A 17,627-nucleotide genomic window follows, 5' to 3' on the forward strand; every position below is an offset into this window, starting at 1 on the left:
ATGGGGGAAGGGATAGCTCAGTGGTTTAGCATTGGCCTGCTAAACCCAGGGTTGCAAGTTCAATCCTTGAGGGGACTACTTAGGGATCTGGAGCAAAATCAGTACTTGGTCCTGCTAGTGAAGGCAGGGGGCTGGACTCGATGACCTTTCAAGGTCCCTTCCAGTTCTAGGAGATAGGATATCTCCATAAATTTATTTACAATGGGCACTTTGGGAAGAGTTCCCCACCCAGGGGGGAAATTCCTTCGTAGAGATGGACTGAAGGCACCATCCGATCATCTACGCTGACCTCCTGAAAAGCTCGGGCCAAAGATTTTCACCCCGTCACCCCTGTACTGAGCCCAATCGCTTCTCTTTGGCCAAAGCATCTTCCAGACCAGCCTCCTGTCTGGTCTGGATGCCGTCAAAGGACAGTAAATACATCATGCCCCTGGGGAGTGTGTTCCCATGGTTAATCATCCGCACGGGTAAAAACTGGCACCCAGGGGCGGGGGGATGGGGGGATCAAGGGGCCATGGCCCTCCCACTTTTCACCACAGTCCCAGTTCCCTGCCCCTCTTCTTCTCCCCAAAGCCCTGCCCCCCGCAGCCAGGCCAGAAACTGGAGCCTAGCCTGGGTAAGAATGGCCAGGCAGCTGTGGGGAGCCCAGACCCCTCCACCTGCCCAGGGTGGGGGACACAGGGGGTGGGGACACAGGTCTGAGGCTACTCTCAGGCCCCACAACCCCAGGTAGGTGGAGGGGCCCAGGCTCCCTGACCCAACAACAGCTTTCAGCTTGGTTGGGGGCAGGGCCTCAGGGGGAAGAGGAGGGGCAGGGTGGGACCATGGAGTGGGGGTCTCTGGCCCTCCCACTTTTAGGAAGAATCCCTGGTGCCTTGTTTCTAATTGGAGTTTGTCTGGGCTTAACTTCCTCCCATTCATTCTTGTTCCGCCTTTCTCTTCTAGGTGAAAGGGCCTTCTCATACCTGGTGTTTTCTCCCCTTGAAAGTACTGATTGTTGGGGTTTGCTTTCGAATATTGATGAGATGTCAAATAACCAATCCTCAATCAGCTTTATTAGTCAGAGACAAAAGAGCCCCACCCAGAAAGGAAAGGGTTACAGCCAGAAAGGAAAGGGTTAACCCTTTATCACTCTGATCTGGGAAGCAGAGACTTCTCTATCTTCTCCAGCAACATTCAATCTTCTCCAGAATCGTCAGCTTCACCCTCCTTGTGTCTATACCTCAGTTGTTTACAACAACGAAAGGCTTCACCCAGTTTTTAATCAGTTTCTTATCTTGTTTTGAACACAGGTTTCCAGATGTCAGCAAACCCAGCCGCATCCTGCCCTAGCCCCAGGTGAGCCTGCATATTGGTCAAGCATCAATAAAATCATCTCTCTCCTTACCAAGCTGTACAGACTGTACCCGGCACGCTAGCATATTTGGCAAACTTCAGCACAACATACATTGAGTATCGGACAGGTCCTGTGTGCACAAAGAACTGGGATTACACACAGTTCACTGCAGGCTTGGTCTCAGTGAAAAGCATGCTGGGAATCTGATTCACAGTTACCCACTGTTAGCATAAGTATAAAGAATATAAAGCCTGATAGATAGATATGTAGTGCCCCCTCTCCACCCGGTTACCTTCTTTAATGCCAATCTGCTTACAGGTTTTGATGGACAAGTCTGGGTCCTTCTGGATCCCGCCACTCACTCAGCAGGGTGTATCTTCTTTATTTTTTCCTATGAATTTATTTGGCAGTGACTCCACCCCCCTCGCTCCTTCCTGGCAGGGTCACCAGGGCAGCTTGGGAGGGAAATTCTAACCACAGGGTAATCCCCACGTACTTGCCAGATAGGTGGAGACTTCCAAGAAATAACACAAACACATACAGTATATTCAACACAATAATTATATTAAACAGGAGACAAATATAACATAACAGGGTAAAACACTATTCTTAGGGTCACCGGTGCCCATGCTGCTAATATCTGTGACTTTCCCCAGTCACGTGACTTGATGTAGCAAATGTAAGATTAGTGTCCCATTGTTGTACATGTACTTTGTTGGGGCCCTTGATGACCGATGACCACAAAATTCTTCTCTGCAGTGGTTTAGCAGTGTGGCTGACTGGGTTCAGTACAGCCCAAAGGACGCACAAGTGGGAGAAGGTGGTGGCACCGGTCTTTTCCCGGTCGGGGGTGAGGTGGGCCTTAGGCCCCCCCCGCCACAGGGCCCCTCCTCTCCTTCTCTCCCCCTGAGGCCCTGCTCTCTGGCTAGGCCAAAAGCCACTTTGGGGAGCCCCAGACTCTCCACTTGCCCTGGGCGGCACGCCCTCAGGGATGGAGACACAGGCTGGGGGCTGCTCTCAGGCACCCCACCCAGGGCAGGTGAGGGTCCGGGCGGGGCTCCCCACAGTGGCCCAGGCTCCATAGGCAGCCCTTACCACAGCCCAGCTCTGGTCAGGGGTGGGGACTTGGGGGAAAGAGGAGGAGCGGGAGGCGAGACCACAGTTCCGGTGCTGGTGGCCCCCCCACTTTCTTCTTCACAGGTTCTGGCGCTCCTGCGGGGGGCCCCAAATTGGCTGGGACCCCTGGACACGTTAATCTGCCACTGACCAAAGTCAGGCCATGTATTAAAGCAGAGGCTTACAAGTTCACTGTCCGGTATATGAACTTAGCTAAGGTACTGCTAGCATTGCTAAAACACAGGCACTCCTCAGAAGTACTAGGCACCGGGGATGATTAGCACAGGCACGTCCTGACCTAGCACAAGATAAGAGGGTTTGGCAGCAGTGATGAATAGGGATGTTGTGCCTGAAACATCAGGGTAGTAGAAAGAGCCTGGAACCTGGGGCCTGGTGCAAGGCCTGAAGCCTGAACCAAAGTCAGCAAAAGTTATGCTATGAGAAAAAGTCAGGCAGACGTTTGCCTGAAAGTTCATTGTCTGGTACATGAACTTGGCACCTAAGTTCTCTCTAAGCTGCACGGTCGCTGCCTCTTAAGCCCCACGCAGGGGCTCAGGGCTGTGGTGGAGAGAGATGCCTCTCCTCCAGCGCGGACCTGCCGCAGCAGGGAGAGGTGTCCCTGGCCCCTCCACGCCAGCCCCAGTGTGGACCTGCCCCAGACTTGCCATAGTGGGGGGAGAGGAGCCCCTTCCCTGGCCCAGCCCAGGCCGCACCCCGAACTCCTCATCCCCAGCCTTACCCCAGAGCCTGCACCCCCAGCCAGAGCACTTCCTCCCTCCCCCACATCCCAACTCTCTGCCCCAGCTCTGAGCCCCCTCCCACACTCTGAACCCCTCAGCCCCACCCCACCACATCAATTCTATGTGCAGCAATATGAAGGTGATGTGTCACACATCACCTCTATATTGGTGCACATACCGGTAGCAAAATTCAATCCGCACATGGATGTAAGAAATTAGAGGCAACACTGCTTGGCACAGACACTGTTAGCCTTGCTAAAACACATTGAGTATGTAAACACATTCCAGCAGGCCAGCACAAGTACATCATAACCCAGCACATGATAAGATGGTTTGGCAGAAATAAAGAAGAGGGATGTTTTGTCTAAGACTTCGTGAGAAAGGTAAGAAACGTGGATTGGTAAATCAGATAAAGGAGAAAACGGTAGGGTTAACAGAGCACCTTAGGAGACAGGAGATGTGACGTGATCACAGAGGAGTGGATAAAAAAGAATTTCCAAGCAAAAAACGGAGAGTAAGCAGGTTAACACATAAAACTGATGCAGTCGCACATGGAGTTGTCCAGAAACAGTTAACTGCAGCAGAGAAGGGCCCTCCTGCAATCCATTTGGCATGTAGACGAAAAGCAATAAATTCAGGTTTTGCAAGAGCAGATGACCCCTACTTTCATCCCAGAATCAGGATAAAAGCCAGGGATACGGGTTCCCAACCGCTTTAACCCTCAGAGTCCCACTCCTTGCTCAGAGCTAATAATATAACCTTTCTCAAATATTTTTACATACCAGTTTGATTTTCCTTTATTTCCTTTCTGTTTACTAACCTTGCTGCTGCTGCCTGTACTTTAAGATACTTTGACAGAGTTAATTAATCTCTCCTGGCTCAGGTCTCCCTCCCTCTCTCCCTCTTCCCCTACTTCTGCTCACTTCTGTCCTCTGTTTTAAACGTTAAAACTTATAGTTATTACAGAAACCTCTATCGCTGAAAAAGACAAACACCTGAAAACTAGACAAAACAAAAGGCCAACAAAGAGAAAACAAAGTAAAAGCTTACTTTAAATAAGCCCAGTAAATTAACCATTTTAACCCTTCAGGAATGCCACAGCTGGAATTACTCTGAACTTTCTTGACGATATGGTTCCCAAGCAACAGAAATGCAGACTTTGCTTCTAATCCTAACTACTGACCATTATTTTAAACATGTGTTTTCCTTATTTCCATAGAGTAGAGTTTTTTAATGCCTTAAATTACTAAATTAATACAACAAAGTGTGCAAATAACTTTATATGAATTGTTATCAATTCTTATTAAAAGTGTTAAATAAAAAGATAATAACTTGCTTATATAGATGTTGTTGCCTGATTTTTAGATTATGAATTAATTATATTGATTACTTAAGAATTTTTAGTTATTACTTTGAGGGTTGCCAGGTTTTTGCCCCAAGATCAGGCCCAGTATTATTTAAATTATTATATAGTTGGGAACCCTGATATGCACAGTTGCAACACTCACACTATAGGAACTTTTTTATATTTACAAATATATTTTTTTAATACATTTAGCACAGTCACAAACATTCCAACTTAGTAAGACAGACAGAGATACTACAGAATGTACATCTGCACATTTATATACTTAAACCACTTTTTGTAGAACCTGAAATGTTAGCCAATATTTTTTTGTTGTTGTTACCGTTACCTTTTTTATTATTACCAGTGGGCATTATTTTGGCACTTTCCAGTACTACATTTTTGTTTATTGCCCCTAGGCTGGGATGCCACTTTTATAATATGTTACGCTGATGCCGGTATGTTTGATGTATATTTAGTAGGGGATTTTTTTTTAATTTGTATTTTTTTACCTTACTAATGTTGGAGTGGGTTTTTTATAGGTTAGTATATTAATGATTTTAACTTATTATTAGGGCTGTCGATTAGCCTCAGTTAATTCAAAAAAGGAATGGCAGTACAGGTCTGTCTCGTCTTACGCTGGGGTTACGTTCTGCAGTCAGCGCCTAAAGCGAAAATCGTGTATTGTCAAAATTACATTGAGTGTAATGGCGGGCGGAATCGCCCCTACTACAGAAACAGCATTTAAATTGTTATTTTTCTCTTTTCTTTGTTTTTTTTTTTGTTGTTTTTGCTGACCGCGTAAAGCTGAAATAGCGCATGTTAAATGCGCCTAAGATGCGACAGACTTGTATACAAAAACCTGTAGGAGAACACTTCAGTCTCCCTGGACACACAATAGCGGATTTAAAGGTAGCCATCCTGCAGCAAAAAAACTTCAGGACCAGACTTCAAAGAGAAACTGCTGAGCTTCAGTTCATCTGCAAATTTGACATCATCAGCTCAGGATTAAACAAAGATTGTGAATGGGTAGCCAACTACAAAAGCAGTTTCTTCTCCCTTGGTGTTCACACCGCAACTGCTAGAATTGGGCCTCATCCTCCCTGATTGAACTAACCTAGTTATCTCTAGCCTGACTCACTCTTGCTTGTATATTTATACCTGCCTGTGGACATTTCCATTACATGCATCCGACGAAGTGGGTATTCACCCACAAAAACTCATGCTCCAATACCTCTGTTAGTCTATAAGGTGCCACAGGACTCTTTGCTGCTTTTACAGATCCAGACTAACACGGCTCCCCTCTGATACTCAAAAAAATTAATCATGATTAAAAAAATTAATCACAGTTTTAATCACAGTGTTTGACAATACAATACCAATTGAAATTTATTCAATTTTTTAGATTTTTTTTCTACATTTTCAAACATATTGATTTCACTTCCAACACAGAATACAAAGTGTACAGTGCTCACTTGATATTATTATTTTTGATTACAAATATTTGTACTGTAAAAAGGATAAACGGGAAATAATATTTTTCAGTTCACCTCATGCAAGTCCTGTAGTGCAGTCTCTTTCTCGTGAAAGTGCAACCCTCTTGTGATTAGGTATTGCATTTGTTATTTCTGTTATAATTGGATATTTTGTTTTTTTCCAAGTTCCAAGTTGTGGTGTACCTACTAAGTTTAAAAGGGTATGAACTTAGGAAAGCCCCTGTGCATCCTCTATGTTAAAGGTCATAGCCATATATGGATCTAATGCTTTATCTTATCACCATTTATTTTGTGAAAGGTCCCAAATACAAGTATGCTAACATTGCCTTAGCTCAACATACAGGATGTGGCCTGTAGGTCCCTGGTGTTACAGCCAAAATATACTTTAATATAAACCTATAAACCTATTTTAATAAAACAAATAATTAAACCCATAAGAAAATAAGAAACGTAGAAGAAAAGATATATAGGCAAGCAAGCAGGCTAGCCTTAGATGTATCTTATGTACCTGTTGTGATGTTGCACTCGATATGATTTTATGAAAGTATGCTGAGGAGTGTGAATATAATGTAACTAAAATATGCTTCATGCAAAAGGTATCTTGTAAGATATCATTACAAAGCTTATAATCTACTGAGTGTGTTCATCTTATTTGTATGAATGTATCATTCTTGTATCTGAAACTAGAAGTATGAAATATAACTCTGAGGGCCTATTGTAATTATGCAAAATGTGGGCCATTAATGGTGGTTTGGAATCTTGATGGCTCCCATCAACCAGGACAATTGACTGTAGATGGCTCTGTTTTACTTGTAAGTCTTCCTGTATACATGTGTGCTGGAAAGTGGGTAATGAAGTCTTACAGTGACATGTGATCATGTCACCTGAACTGGAATCCATCTTTAACCTGGTGTTTTTCCATTGAGAAAGAGGGGTGGCAACCCAGAGGGACAAAGGATTCCCGCCTTATGCAAAAGATATATAAGTGGGTGGAATAGAACAAATGTGGCAGCCATCAGGAGAAATCCCCTAGCTACCACCTGAGCTGTACCAGGGGCTGTACCAGGGGAAAGGATTGTGCCCGGACTAGAAAGGCGTCCAGTCTGTGAAAAAAACTTATTGAAACATCTCTGAGGGTGAGATTTTATCTGTATTCAGTTTTATTACTGTACTAGACTTAGACTTGCGTGTTTTATTTTATTTTGCTTGGTAATTCACTTTGTTCTGTCTGTTACTACTTGGAACCACTTAAATCCTACTTTCTGTATTTAATAAAATCACTTTTTACTTATTAATTAACCCAGAGTATGTATTAATACCTGTGTGTGGGGGGGCAAACAGCTGTGCATATCTCTCTATCAGTGTTATAGAGGGTGAACAATTTATGAGTTTACCCTATAGAAGCTTTATACAGGGTAAAACGGATTTATTTGGGTTTAGACCCCACTGGGCATCTGAGTGTTAATGACAGGAACACTTCCGTAAGCTGCTTTCAGTTTAAGCCTAGAGCTGTTAGGGGATGTGGTTCAGACCTGGGTCTGGGTTTGTATCAAGCTAGCGAGTCTGGCTCAAACCAGGCAGATCACTGAAGTCCCAAGCTGGGAAGGCAGGAAAGCAGGGGCAGAAGTAGTTTTGGCACATCAGTTGGCAGCCTCAAGGGAGTTTCTGTGATCCAACCGGTTATACCTGTTATGTACGTCAGTTCGTTACCAGGACACTTTTGTGGTTGACTCATGTACCTGTGGTCAGAACTCCCCCTTAAATGCTATTTTTAGCTCCCCAAATACTTATATTATTTTGTTGGGCCGTTTATCTGTGCAAAGGTTATTTGTTCAAAGTTCCTAGGCCTCAAGCCTTCTGCTAACTTGCTGAAGCTAATGTCTGACAGGATACAGGCCTGTAGGTTTCTTGCATTACTGCTGAATATAATGCAAAGCAGTAAATATAATAAAGGCAAGGTCGCCCACTGGGCTACAGTAGCAGTGAATGTAACAAAGGGAAACTGGGCTACAGGCCCCCCTTTGATAGGGTGATTATTACTGAACCCTATCACAGAAGATGAGGACTTTACCCTTAACACAATAGATAACAGGTAAGTGGGAATTGGCACCTGCTCAGTTAGTATATGTGTAAATGTGCCTTTGGGGTTTAATTGATTATAAAAGTAATTTTGATATTACAATACTAGAATACCGGCCATTTTTATTATATGTTACCCTTTGCATACAAGCCTGGTTAGCCTGGCAGGCTACTGCCGACGATGACGACAGATTGTGTTGGTACCTTCCTTCGGGCCAGCCTGTGGCGTGTCCACCTTAAACATATTGTATCTGCCTGTGTCCCTTTTCAGAGCAACAGCCCATTTGTGGAATTGTCCCATTTGGGTGCTAAACTACGAGAGGAGGTACGTTGCTGCGTTTATTGTAGATGTTGTTTTTAAGGTGACCTACTGAGTGGATAACTGCCAAGTGACCGAACACATTCTCACCTGGACTGAACACAGGCAAAGAGGCTGGGAACAAGGTTTTGCCATGATAATTTTAGTTAAATAAGAGTTTTAATTATGGTGCAGTGTTACAGATGCCATACCTGAATTGCTTTCAGTGGCATTTTTTACAAGAATTAAACAAGGGTCTTTTTCTGTTTTCTGTTTTAAAAACAGTAATTAACAATACAATTTAGCTATTGAGTATCAGAGGGTAGCCGTGTTAATCTGGATCTGTAAAAAGCGATGAAGAGTCCTATGGCACCTTATAGACTAACAGACGTATTGGAGCATAAGCTTTCGTGGGTGAATACTCACTTTGTCAGATGCATGTACGAAGTGAGTATTCATCCATGAAAGCTTATGCTCCAATACGTCTGTTGGTCTAAAGGTGCCACAGGACAATTGAGCGATTGCTAATTCTTGATTAAATGTGGGACCTTTCTCAATTTTAAAATTATAGGATGGTGTTATATGTGTATACTATATGCAGAACGGATTTATGCCATACTATACCCATTGCTACACCTGGTATAGATGTAGCCACTTTGGAGTTATTGATTTGAAGATAAACCCTTTTCCAGGTTACTAAAGGTGACATGGTTACATTCACTAGCTTATAGCTGAGGATTGGACTGTCACCTGGTATGCCCCTTTACAATATGTCCCTTTTAGATATATATATATATGTACTAAAACCAATATGTATGACACCAATAGTTTAGGCAATAAACTTAATACTGTCCAGGGTTAGGTTTTTTTTAGAGCTGTTGATTAATCGCAGTTAACTCACGCAATTAACTCAAAAACATTAATTGCGATTAAACTAATGAATCACAGTTTTAATCGCACTGTTAAACAATACAATACCAATTGAAATTTATTAAATTTTTTGGATGTTTTTCTACATTTTCAAGTATATAGATTTCTATTACAACACAGAATACAAACTGTACAATGCTCACTTTATAATATTATTTTTGATTACAAATATTTGCACTGTAAAATTAAAAACAAAAGAAACAGTATTTTTCAATTCACCTCATTCAAGTACTGTAGTGCAACCTGTTTATCGTGAAAGTGTAACTTACAAATGTAGATTTTTTTTGTTACATAACTGCATTCAAAAACAGAACAATGTAAAACTTTAGAGCCTACAAGTCCACTCAGTCCTACTTCTTGTTCAGCCAATTGCTAAGACAGACAAGTCTCAGATGATGACCCAGCTTTTATTCCAGTATAGACATATACACCTCCCTTTGTTCGGGGGATAATTTTAATTATTATTCCAACACCATGTTACTTTAGCTAGAACTTGATTTTATATTTGTATTCACTTTGATTATAACAAAATATTAATTATTAATTATATCATATTATAACAAGGTAGAATTTTACATTAATATTATGGTGGCTTGCCCAATGAACTTTTTAATGTTAAATTGGGTTTTGCCAAACAACTGGCCACATTGCCTGACAAACTTCAAATTAAAATTGTATATATACATTTATAAAACGTTAGTTACAATTAAATTGTTTATCGACAAACATACCTATATTTATGACTGACTTTTGCAAAGATAGAACCATTACTGGTGTCTTACAGGGAAACAGCCATGGGGGTTAAACCCTAATTATAACTATAAATAGTGTGGTACCAAAAACAATTTTTTTACTATTAATTTTTTATTACTATTATGCACAATTTGTGTGCAAAAATATTGTTGTTGCAACAAAAACTCCCTCAAAACCATAATTTAGTTATGTGACACAAAACATAGAACTCACAGACAAGTAATTTCAACATACCAACAAACCATACCACCAATGGATTAAACGTTGTTTAGAGCAGGTCCAGGAAACCTAAGAGCTGAAATCATTAATCGTTTTGGGTTTACACCTTGGTTTGCCTGTAAAAGAGGATTTAGTTAGGAGCCAAATACAGGTGGTGGGTTTTTTTGCATCTTTAGACCCTAAATTAAAACATAAGTGGGTAAGAGAGAAAAATATTAACATATATTAAAAGTTTAACTTTATTTGTTTAGGCGATTTAAAGAGAAAATTGCAAGAGATAATTCACCAAAATAAAATATTGGATTTAAGTCTTGTAACAATAACTATGATTTAGGTTGTAAAGTACAAAGTGGCTGCATTTTGCTTCGATACTTCCTGTGTAAAGCAGAAAAATTATAAGTTACCGGCTTCCTTTACCATGCTGAATATGTCTGAAATCGCAACTAACATGATACCTATTTTGGGAATCATGATGCACCATCTACTGATTTAACCCCCAAAGTTTTGTGACTGCAATTTGGCTAATACAAAGATGCAAGTAACAAAACAATAATTAATTTCACCCAAGGTGTGTTACTCTCGCTTCTTTTCCTACTGCCTCCCACTTACAGGTTGCGGGGGGGTGGGTGTGTGGTAAGCAAGAGTTCGATTTACCTTGTACGTGTACATTAGCCATAGCCCAATGAATCAAAAGGATGCTGAATTAGATGTTTAATGGGTTTTTAACTTTAATATTATTTTGTCAGAAGCAATTTACTTTGCCCACTTCCTTTTTTTTCCCCCCTCTCTCAAAATGCTCAGAAGCATTTTCCCTACGGTTTTCACAGCAACACGTTAGCTGCTAATCAAGGATTCAGTGACTTTTTGTTTCCTGTTGGTTTAGCAATCCTAAATTAAAAGCAAAGTGACAGTCAGCCTGACAGAGTATAAGATATGGGTTACAATCTCTACGCCCTGTGGGGCGGGGGGGGAGCGGTGGGAGGTGAGCTTTCAGTGCTTTCTGGGAAGTAACAGGTGTTGTTGTTGTTGTTTATATGTTTTATTTAACCATTCCTATGCAATTTAGTTTCCTGGATTGTTAACGCCCTGCTTTGTTGGTAGTGCAGCTCATACTTACAGCTGCACTTAGACAGTTTTCATTTTTATTCCCCCCATAAGCTTTAGCTGTTTGTGATATTTGTAAGTACAGTTTTTGTACTTTTCCTGACTATACCATACCACACATTAAACATTACATTAAATATATGATCATATGGTCAAACCCCACCGACATGGGGTGATTAAAATATTCTGGCTATGTTGCATTCGTACGAAACCTCCTTTCTGAATTTTAATGTATTTTCATGCTATATTTTGATTGACCACAACTGGGTTCCCAGAAATCTCAGGTAACGTAACTTTACTCCCCTTCGACTTCTACTTCAAATGAGCTTAATTAAATTCTACTACCTAGTTTAGTTAGCACTTTACATATGTAGACACGTTCCTTCTTAAATAATTAACCTTTTAACCAGTTTCAACAATTACTTAAACAAGTCCCAAGAAACAGCAGGGGGGAGGCGAGGGGGTCTGCTCCTTCTCTCTTCCCTCAATGGCTAATGTGCCCTTAACTGATTGAGAGTAGTAGGCTCAGTCATAAAACTAAAAAAGACAGAAGTAGGGGAACATAGTAGAAAGAGAGACTGGAGCATGAGGCCTGGTGCAAGGCTTGAGGCCTGAACAAAGTCAGCAAAAGTTACGCTATGAGCAAAAGTCAGGTGCTGTTAAAAAGCAGATGCTTTCCTGCACGTTCACTGTTCGGTACATGATCTTGGCACAGGTACCGCTAGCATTGCTAAAACACACTGACTATGTAAACACACTCTAGTGGGTTAGCACAAGTACACCCTAACCTATCACAAGATAATGTTTATTTGGCGTACGCCATCTGGTCAAGCCAAGCCACAGTGTTCTTATCAATGATGTTCAAGGCATGAAGATCTAAGAAATTGAGTCATTTTGGAGAACAATGGATCAGTGTTCCCGATGCGTCCCCCGTAACTACAGCTGCAGCTTGTCTGCCATTTGGAGAAATGGGCAATCCAACTAGCAGATTGAATTCAAGGATTACCACGAATCTCCATCAACCAGTCAAACAGGTTCCGGACGAGGATAAGTCCAGCACTTAAGATCCTCTAGCACAAGGTAAGATGATTTGACAGAAGTGATGAATTGTCTGAAACATCAGGAGTAAAATACAAAGACAGAAGTGATGAATAGGGTTGTTTGGTCTGAAAAATCAGGAGCAAGGTACCATGGGAGGTAACAACCATGTCGTGAAACATGGCAGGTGATACCTAAGTTGTTTATTGCAGATTGTTTGCCTCTGTCTATAAATGATGGGGTACCTCACTTTAACCCTGTGTCCGGCCTTGGTGGCCGCAGATTGAGCTGGTCCATTGTGACGACCATACATATGTTCGTGTTTTTGTAACCATTGAGCTGGGGCTAGGGTGACCAGATGTCCTGATTTTATAGGGACAGTCCCTATTTTTGGGTCTTTTTCTTATATAGGCTCCTATTACCCCCCACCCCGATTGTTCACATTTGCTGCCTGGTCACCCTAGCTGGGGCTCTAGTACTGTGCTTCACTGACAATAAACCTGGCTGAGCACCGTCGCCACCAGACAGAATCTGTGATCTTTCTGGGCAGTTCCATGGAGGTCTGCTGAGCCAGCCACCTGCACAGAACCAGGCCAGCACATGAAGAGAACACGCATGCACCCCAAACTGACAGCACTGGTAACCTATAGTTTATTATTATAAGTAGTAAGTACTTGGTAATGTTCTATATTATTTAACCTCCTGGTGCAATTTTGGGGGTTTCCCTTTCAGGTTCTAAAAATTTTAAATCATCCTTTTTCTCTTGGTTTGCCTCTGCCTCTCCTCACAGTTAGCATAGCCTGACCTAGCCGGCTCACTGCAAATTAGCATCATGAATAGGATAGGAGGAGTCCAAAGCAGGAGCGAACCATCTTAAAAGAACATGAGTCAGTCAGGAGAGAATGCAGGCGGAAGGTCAACTAGGGGACACAATTTCCACTTGTGCAGACAGCCCAACCATGCCTTATTTCTTTGGAGCACTCCAGTTCCTAGATTTCCTGGAGAAAACTACGAAAGTAATGCTGTTTGGTTTGGTGAATTTAAGACAAGGCTTCAGCCAATGTTTAGATCGTATGAACTGCTGGAAAGACAGGAAACAGAGAATCTTTTGGGGCAAATAGGGAGCCAGGAGGAAAGTGCCGACGTGGCCAGAAAATGAAAAAGGGAGCATAGAACAGATATTTAGAAGGCTAGGCTGTATGTTTGACACTCACACCTTGGCAGAACTGAAGAAGAAGTTCTCCAGAATACAGAGTCCAGCAGAGAGACTAAGGGGATATGCATTGGGATTACAAGAGGCTTTACAAGCAATAGAAGAGTTAGAACCAGATGAAGCCCGACATATGGATAAAATGTTGAAGGGGAAATTTGTTGAGGTGTTATATGATGATACTTTACTGAGGGAACTAAGGCTGTGACTAAGACAGAATCCCAAAATTTCCTTCCTAGGCTTTAAGGAGGCTGCTATAAAACTTCTTGGAGGTGAAGGATCAGACAGGGCAATTGTGGTGTGTCCATAGCATGGCTGCAAATGTGTCATTGCCTTGTAACCTTGGAGGTGCTGGGTACTTTGTGGGGCAGGCTGGCCTGATGTCAGAGAATGGTAATTCTGGAATGGAAGACCCTTTTCAGAGCCAATTTAAAAGGGAGACAGAGGATTTGAAGAAAAACACTCCTTGACGACAGAAGGAGAGAAATGCAACATGTGAGACTGAATTTGAAACAGTAGCTCCTGGGACCCAGAGAATACAGACGCAGGCCAAGGGGAGTCGGAATGGATCATAGGACAATTAAGAAGTTTGGTCAGGATGGTAATCTTCTCTCCAGAAGATGTGGTGAGATGGAACATATAGAAATGAAGTGCAGGCCTAGGACTACTAATGGCATGGTTTTAAGCACAGTCTCCCGGATGGGAGTCTGGATCTCAGGGAGACAAAGAGAAGACCTGAATGACATTAAAGGGCACACTACTGGTGTGGGAAGGTGTACGACAGGCTACGGCTAATGGGATAGAAATGGGAGTGAGGTGGAGTGGCCTCCCACTGAGCCGGGGGGGAGGGGGAGCGGGAAGGGGAGCTGCTCTCTGATCCCTGGTGGGTGGCTCTAGGGCAGGCTTGCCCCTCCCGCTGGAAGATANGGAATAAGTTGATAAGTTAGACAGGAATAAGTCACCAGGACCAGCTGGTATTCACCCAAGAGCTCTGAAGGAACTCAAATATGAAATTGCAGAACTGTGAACTGTGTTTTTCTTTTAAAAAGGCTCTAGGGGAGATCCTGGCAATTACAGGCCGGTAAGCAAACTCTTTTGCTTCAGACTTCACTAAAAAGACCAAACCAGATACTCAACACAACTAATATTAACAAGGGGGAAGGAATGCAAGCCAAAATAGGGAAAGAACAGGTTAAAAAACACTTAGGTAAGTTAGACATACTCAAGTCGGCAGGGCCCAGTGAAATTCATCCTAGAATACTTAAAGAACTGGCTGAAGAGATCTCTGACCCAGCAGTGATTATCTTTGAAAACTTGTGGAGGATGGGAGAGATCCTGGAGGACTGGAAAAGGGCAAATATTGTACCTATCTATAAAAAGAGAAATAAGGACAACCCAGAGAATTATAGACCAGAAAGATACTGGAATAAATTATTAACCAACCCATTTGAAGCATCTGAAGGATAATAGGATTATAAGGAATAGCTAGCATGGATTTGTCAAGAACAAATCATGCCAAACAAACCTAATTTCCTTCTTTAAGAGGGTTATTGGCCTACCGGATAAGGGGAAAGCAGTAGATGCAATATATCCTGATTTTAGTAAGGCTTTTGACACAGTCCCACATGACAGTCTCATAAGCAAGCTGGGGAAATGTGGTCTAGATGAAATTACTATAAGATGGGTGCATAACTTTTGAATACAATCTTTCAACTAGAGTAGTTACCAGTGCTTTGCTGTTCAGCTGGGAGGGTGTATCTAGCGGGGTCCCGCAGGAGTCAGTCCTGGGTCTGGTACTATTCAGTGTTTTCACTAATGACTTGGATAATGGAGTGGAGAGAATGCTTGTAAAATTTGCAGATGACACTAATATGGGAGAGGTTGGTAACATTCAGATAATCCCAGTTGTACATAGCCAACACGTACATCACGCAATGATATCCATGACCAGTGTGTCACCAGTTCTTATTTCATGCCTTACAAGACACTATTTGGCTAAATATTGTGACAGCTGTGTGTTGAGGGTAATCAAGTCACCCCTTAATCTTCACTTTGTTAAGCTAAATATATTGAGCTCTTTGAGTCGATTGGTATTAGGCAAGTTTTCTAATCATTCTCATGGCTCTTCTCTGACCCCTCTCCAAGTTAGCAACATCTTTCTTGAGTTTTATGCACCCAGAAATGGACACACCATTCCAACAGCAGTCACACCAGTGCCAAACACAGAGAGAATAGAACCCCTTTACTCCCGCTTGATATTACTCTATTCATGCATCTGTGACATGCAAGACTAGTGAGCAGCTGTGTTGCCCCTGCTCTGCAATCTAGGGTGCCTTACAAAGCCTCGATGAAATAGTTCCCAGCTGGGCCGCTCACAAACAACCTAAGAGCATGCAAGTCACACCCTGAGTGTCTGTGTGTAACTGCAGCCTGCCAGCCACACCTGGGTTACACTCTGGCTCTCACCAGCCTGGGTTATACCGCAGGGTGACCCCAGCACACACCCAGTCATAGATTTTCTCCCAGAAATCTATGTCCTGTACTGCCCTCTCCTGGACACTACACATTATATTAAGTCCATTATTCCTTTAAAAGTGTGCTATGCCTACAACTTGTCACCCCAAATGGAATTACCCAGACACTTCTATTCAAATACGCTAGATTAGATCAAATAAAACAAGTTTATTAAGCACAGAGAGATTTCAAGTGAGTCCAAGAAATGAGGCATAAAAGTCAGGAATAGTTACAAAGAAAATAAAAGATGAAATGTTTACTAGTGCCTAACTTATCAAAACTGTATCAGATTCAACCAAAGTTTCTCACCACATGCTTTCAGCAGCCTGCCAGACCAAACCGTGTAGGTCAGGCTCACTTCCTCAGTGTCCAGCGAATACTTCCTTTCTCACTTCAGGAACAGTGAATTAGATGAGGAGGTTGGGCAGAGGGTAATTGTCAACAAACACCAGTTTCACTGCGCACGCGCACACACACACACACACAAACCAACGACACAATATTTCCATTGGTAATCAAATTGTGCCTCTAGACAAGGAACAAAAATTGTTGCAGGAGAACTTATTAGAGTCCCACCTTAATGTGTATAAAACTTGTGGTAATACCGGTGTCACTGGGGCTGCTGTCAGGATAATGACGTTGAATAATTCTCCATCAAAGTTATAAAAAGATCAATAGAATTCAGCCAAGCCTAACTTGAGTAACGATTGGCTCCAGTTGGCACTAGGACGTGCTTTGTTGGTGGGAGGGTGGACAGTGGCCGGTCTCTCTGCATCTTGGAGGTGGCAACATAAGGGGGCAGGGGTGAATCTGGAGCAGCCCAGAGGGAGGCAAAGCCGGGGGCGTTGGCACAAGGGGGGCTATGGTTTGGGGGCATCGGAAGCAGGGGGGTTTCCAGCGGCAGTGCTCTGGGTCGGGCCAGGCCCCTCACCCTCCACACCATCCTCCATCATCTGCTTGTACTGGCGCTTGAAGAAGCCGAACTGGAAGGAGACAAAGAGGAGATGGTGAGAACCAGACGGAGACAGGCTCATGTCTGAGGAAGAGGGATGGGCTGTGGGAACCTCCAAAAGAAAGACCTTTGTCCCTCCCCCACCAGCTGGGAGAGCCACAGGCCCCGCCCCCAGGGTGATGGGCTGTGAGGGAGGGGTCCAAGCCCTGCCCCACTCACCTTGTAGAGGGCTGCGGTGATGAGAGCCAGCAGAACCAGGCCCCCCACGCTGCTGCCCACGATGATGGGCAGGTAGTTATAGACCTTGGAGCGCTCCACCACTGTCTGCACCTGGGGGAGAGGAGCTGTGAGATGGGGACCCAGGACTCCTGGCCCACCACCCGCCCCTGCTCTAACACACCAGACCCCCTTCCTCCCCGAGCAGGGACAGGACCTAGGAGTCCTGGCTCCCAGCTCTAACCACTAGCCAATGCTCTCTCTATCCTGGGCGCAGTCAC

The 17,627-nt window shown here is 43.2% G+C and overlaps 1 protein-coding gene across 2 annotated transcripts in view; it reads right to left on the minus strand.

Moving 5' to 3' along the window:
* The window catches only part of LOC117876234 (integrin alpha-D-like), a 116,145-nt gene that overhangs the window by 74,176 nt on the left and 24,342 nt on the right, over window positions 1-17,627 (minus strand). Inside the window, exons 29-30 of one of the 2 annotated variants that reach the window (XM_034768180.1) lie at window positions 17,350-17,460; window positions 16,327-17,161 (exon numbers count right to left, since the gene is read on the minus strand). The exons of the other annotated variant lie outside the window; for it this stretch is intronic. Of the exons in view, the coding sequence (XP_034624071.1) occupies window positions 17,039-17,161; window positions 17,350-17,460 (234 nt within the window). The 3' untranslated portion in view covers window positions 16,327-17,038. Of the gene's footprint in view, window positions 1-16,326; window positions 17,162-17,349; window positions 17,461-17,627 lie in introns of those variants that run through there. 2 annotated transcript variants of the gene reach the window in all.

The sequence above is a fragment of the Trachemys scripta genome, chromosome 4 (genome assembly GCF_013100865.1).
Source record: "Trachemys scripta elegans isolate TJP31775 chromosome 4, CAS_Tse_1.0, whole genome shotgun sequence".
Taxonomy (NCBI): domain Eukaryota; kingdom Metazoa; phylum Chordata; order Testudines; family Emydidae; genus Trachemys; species Trachemys scripta.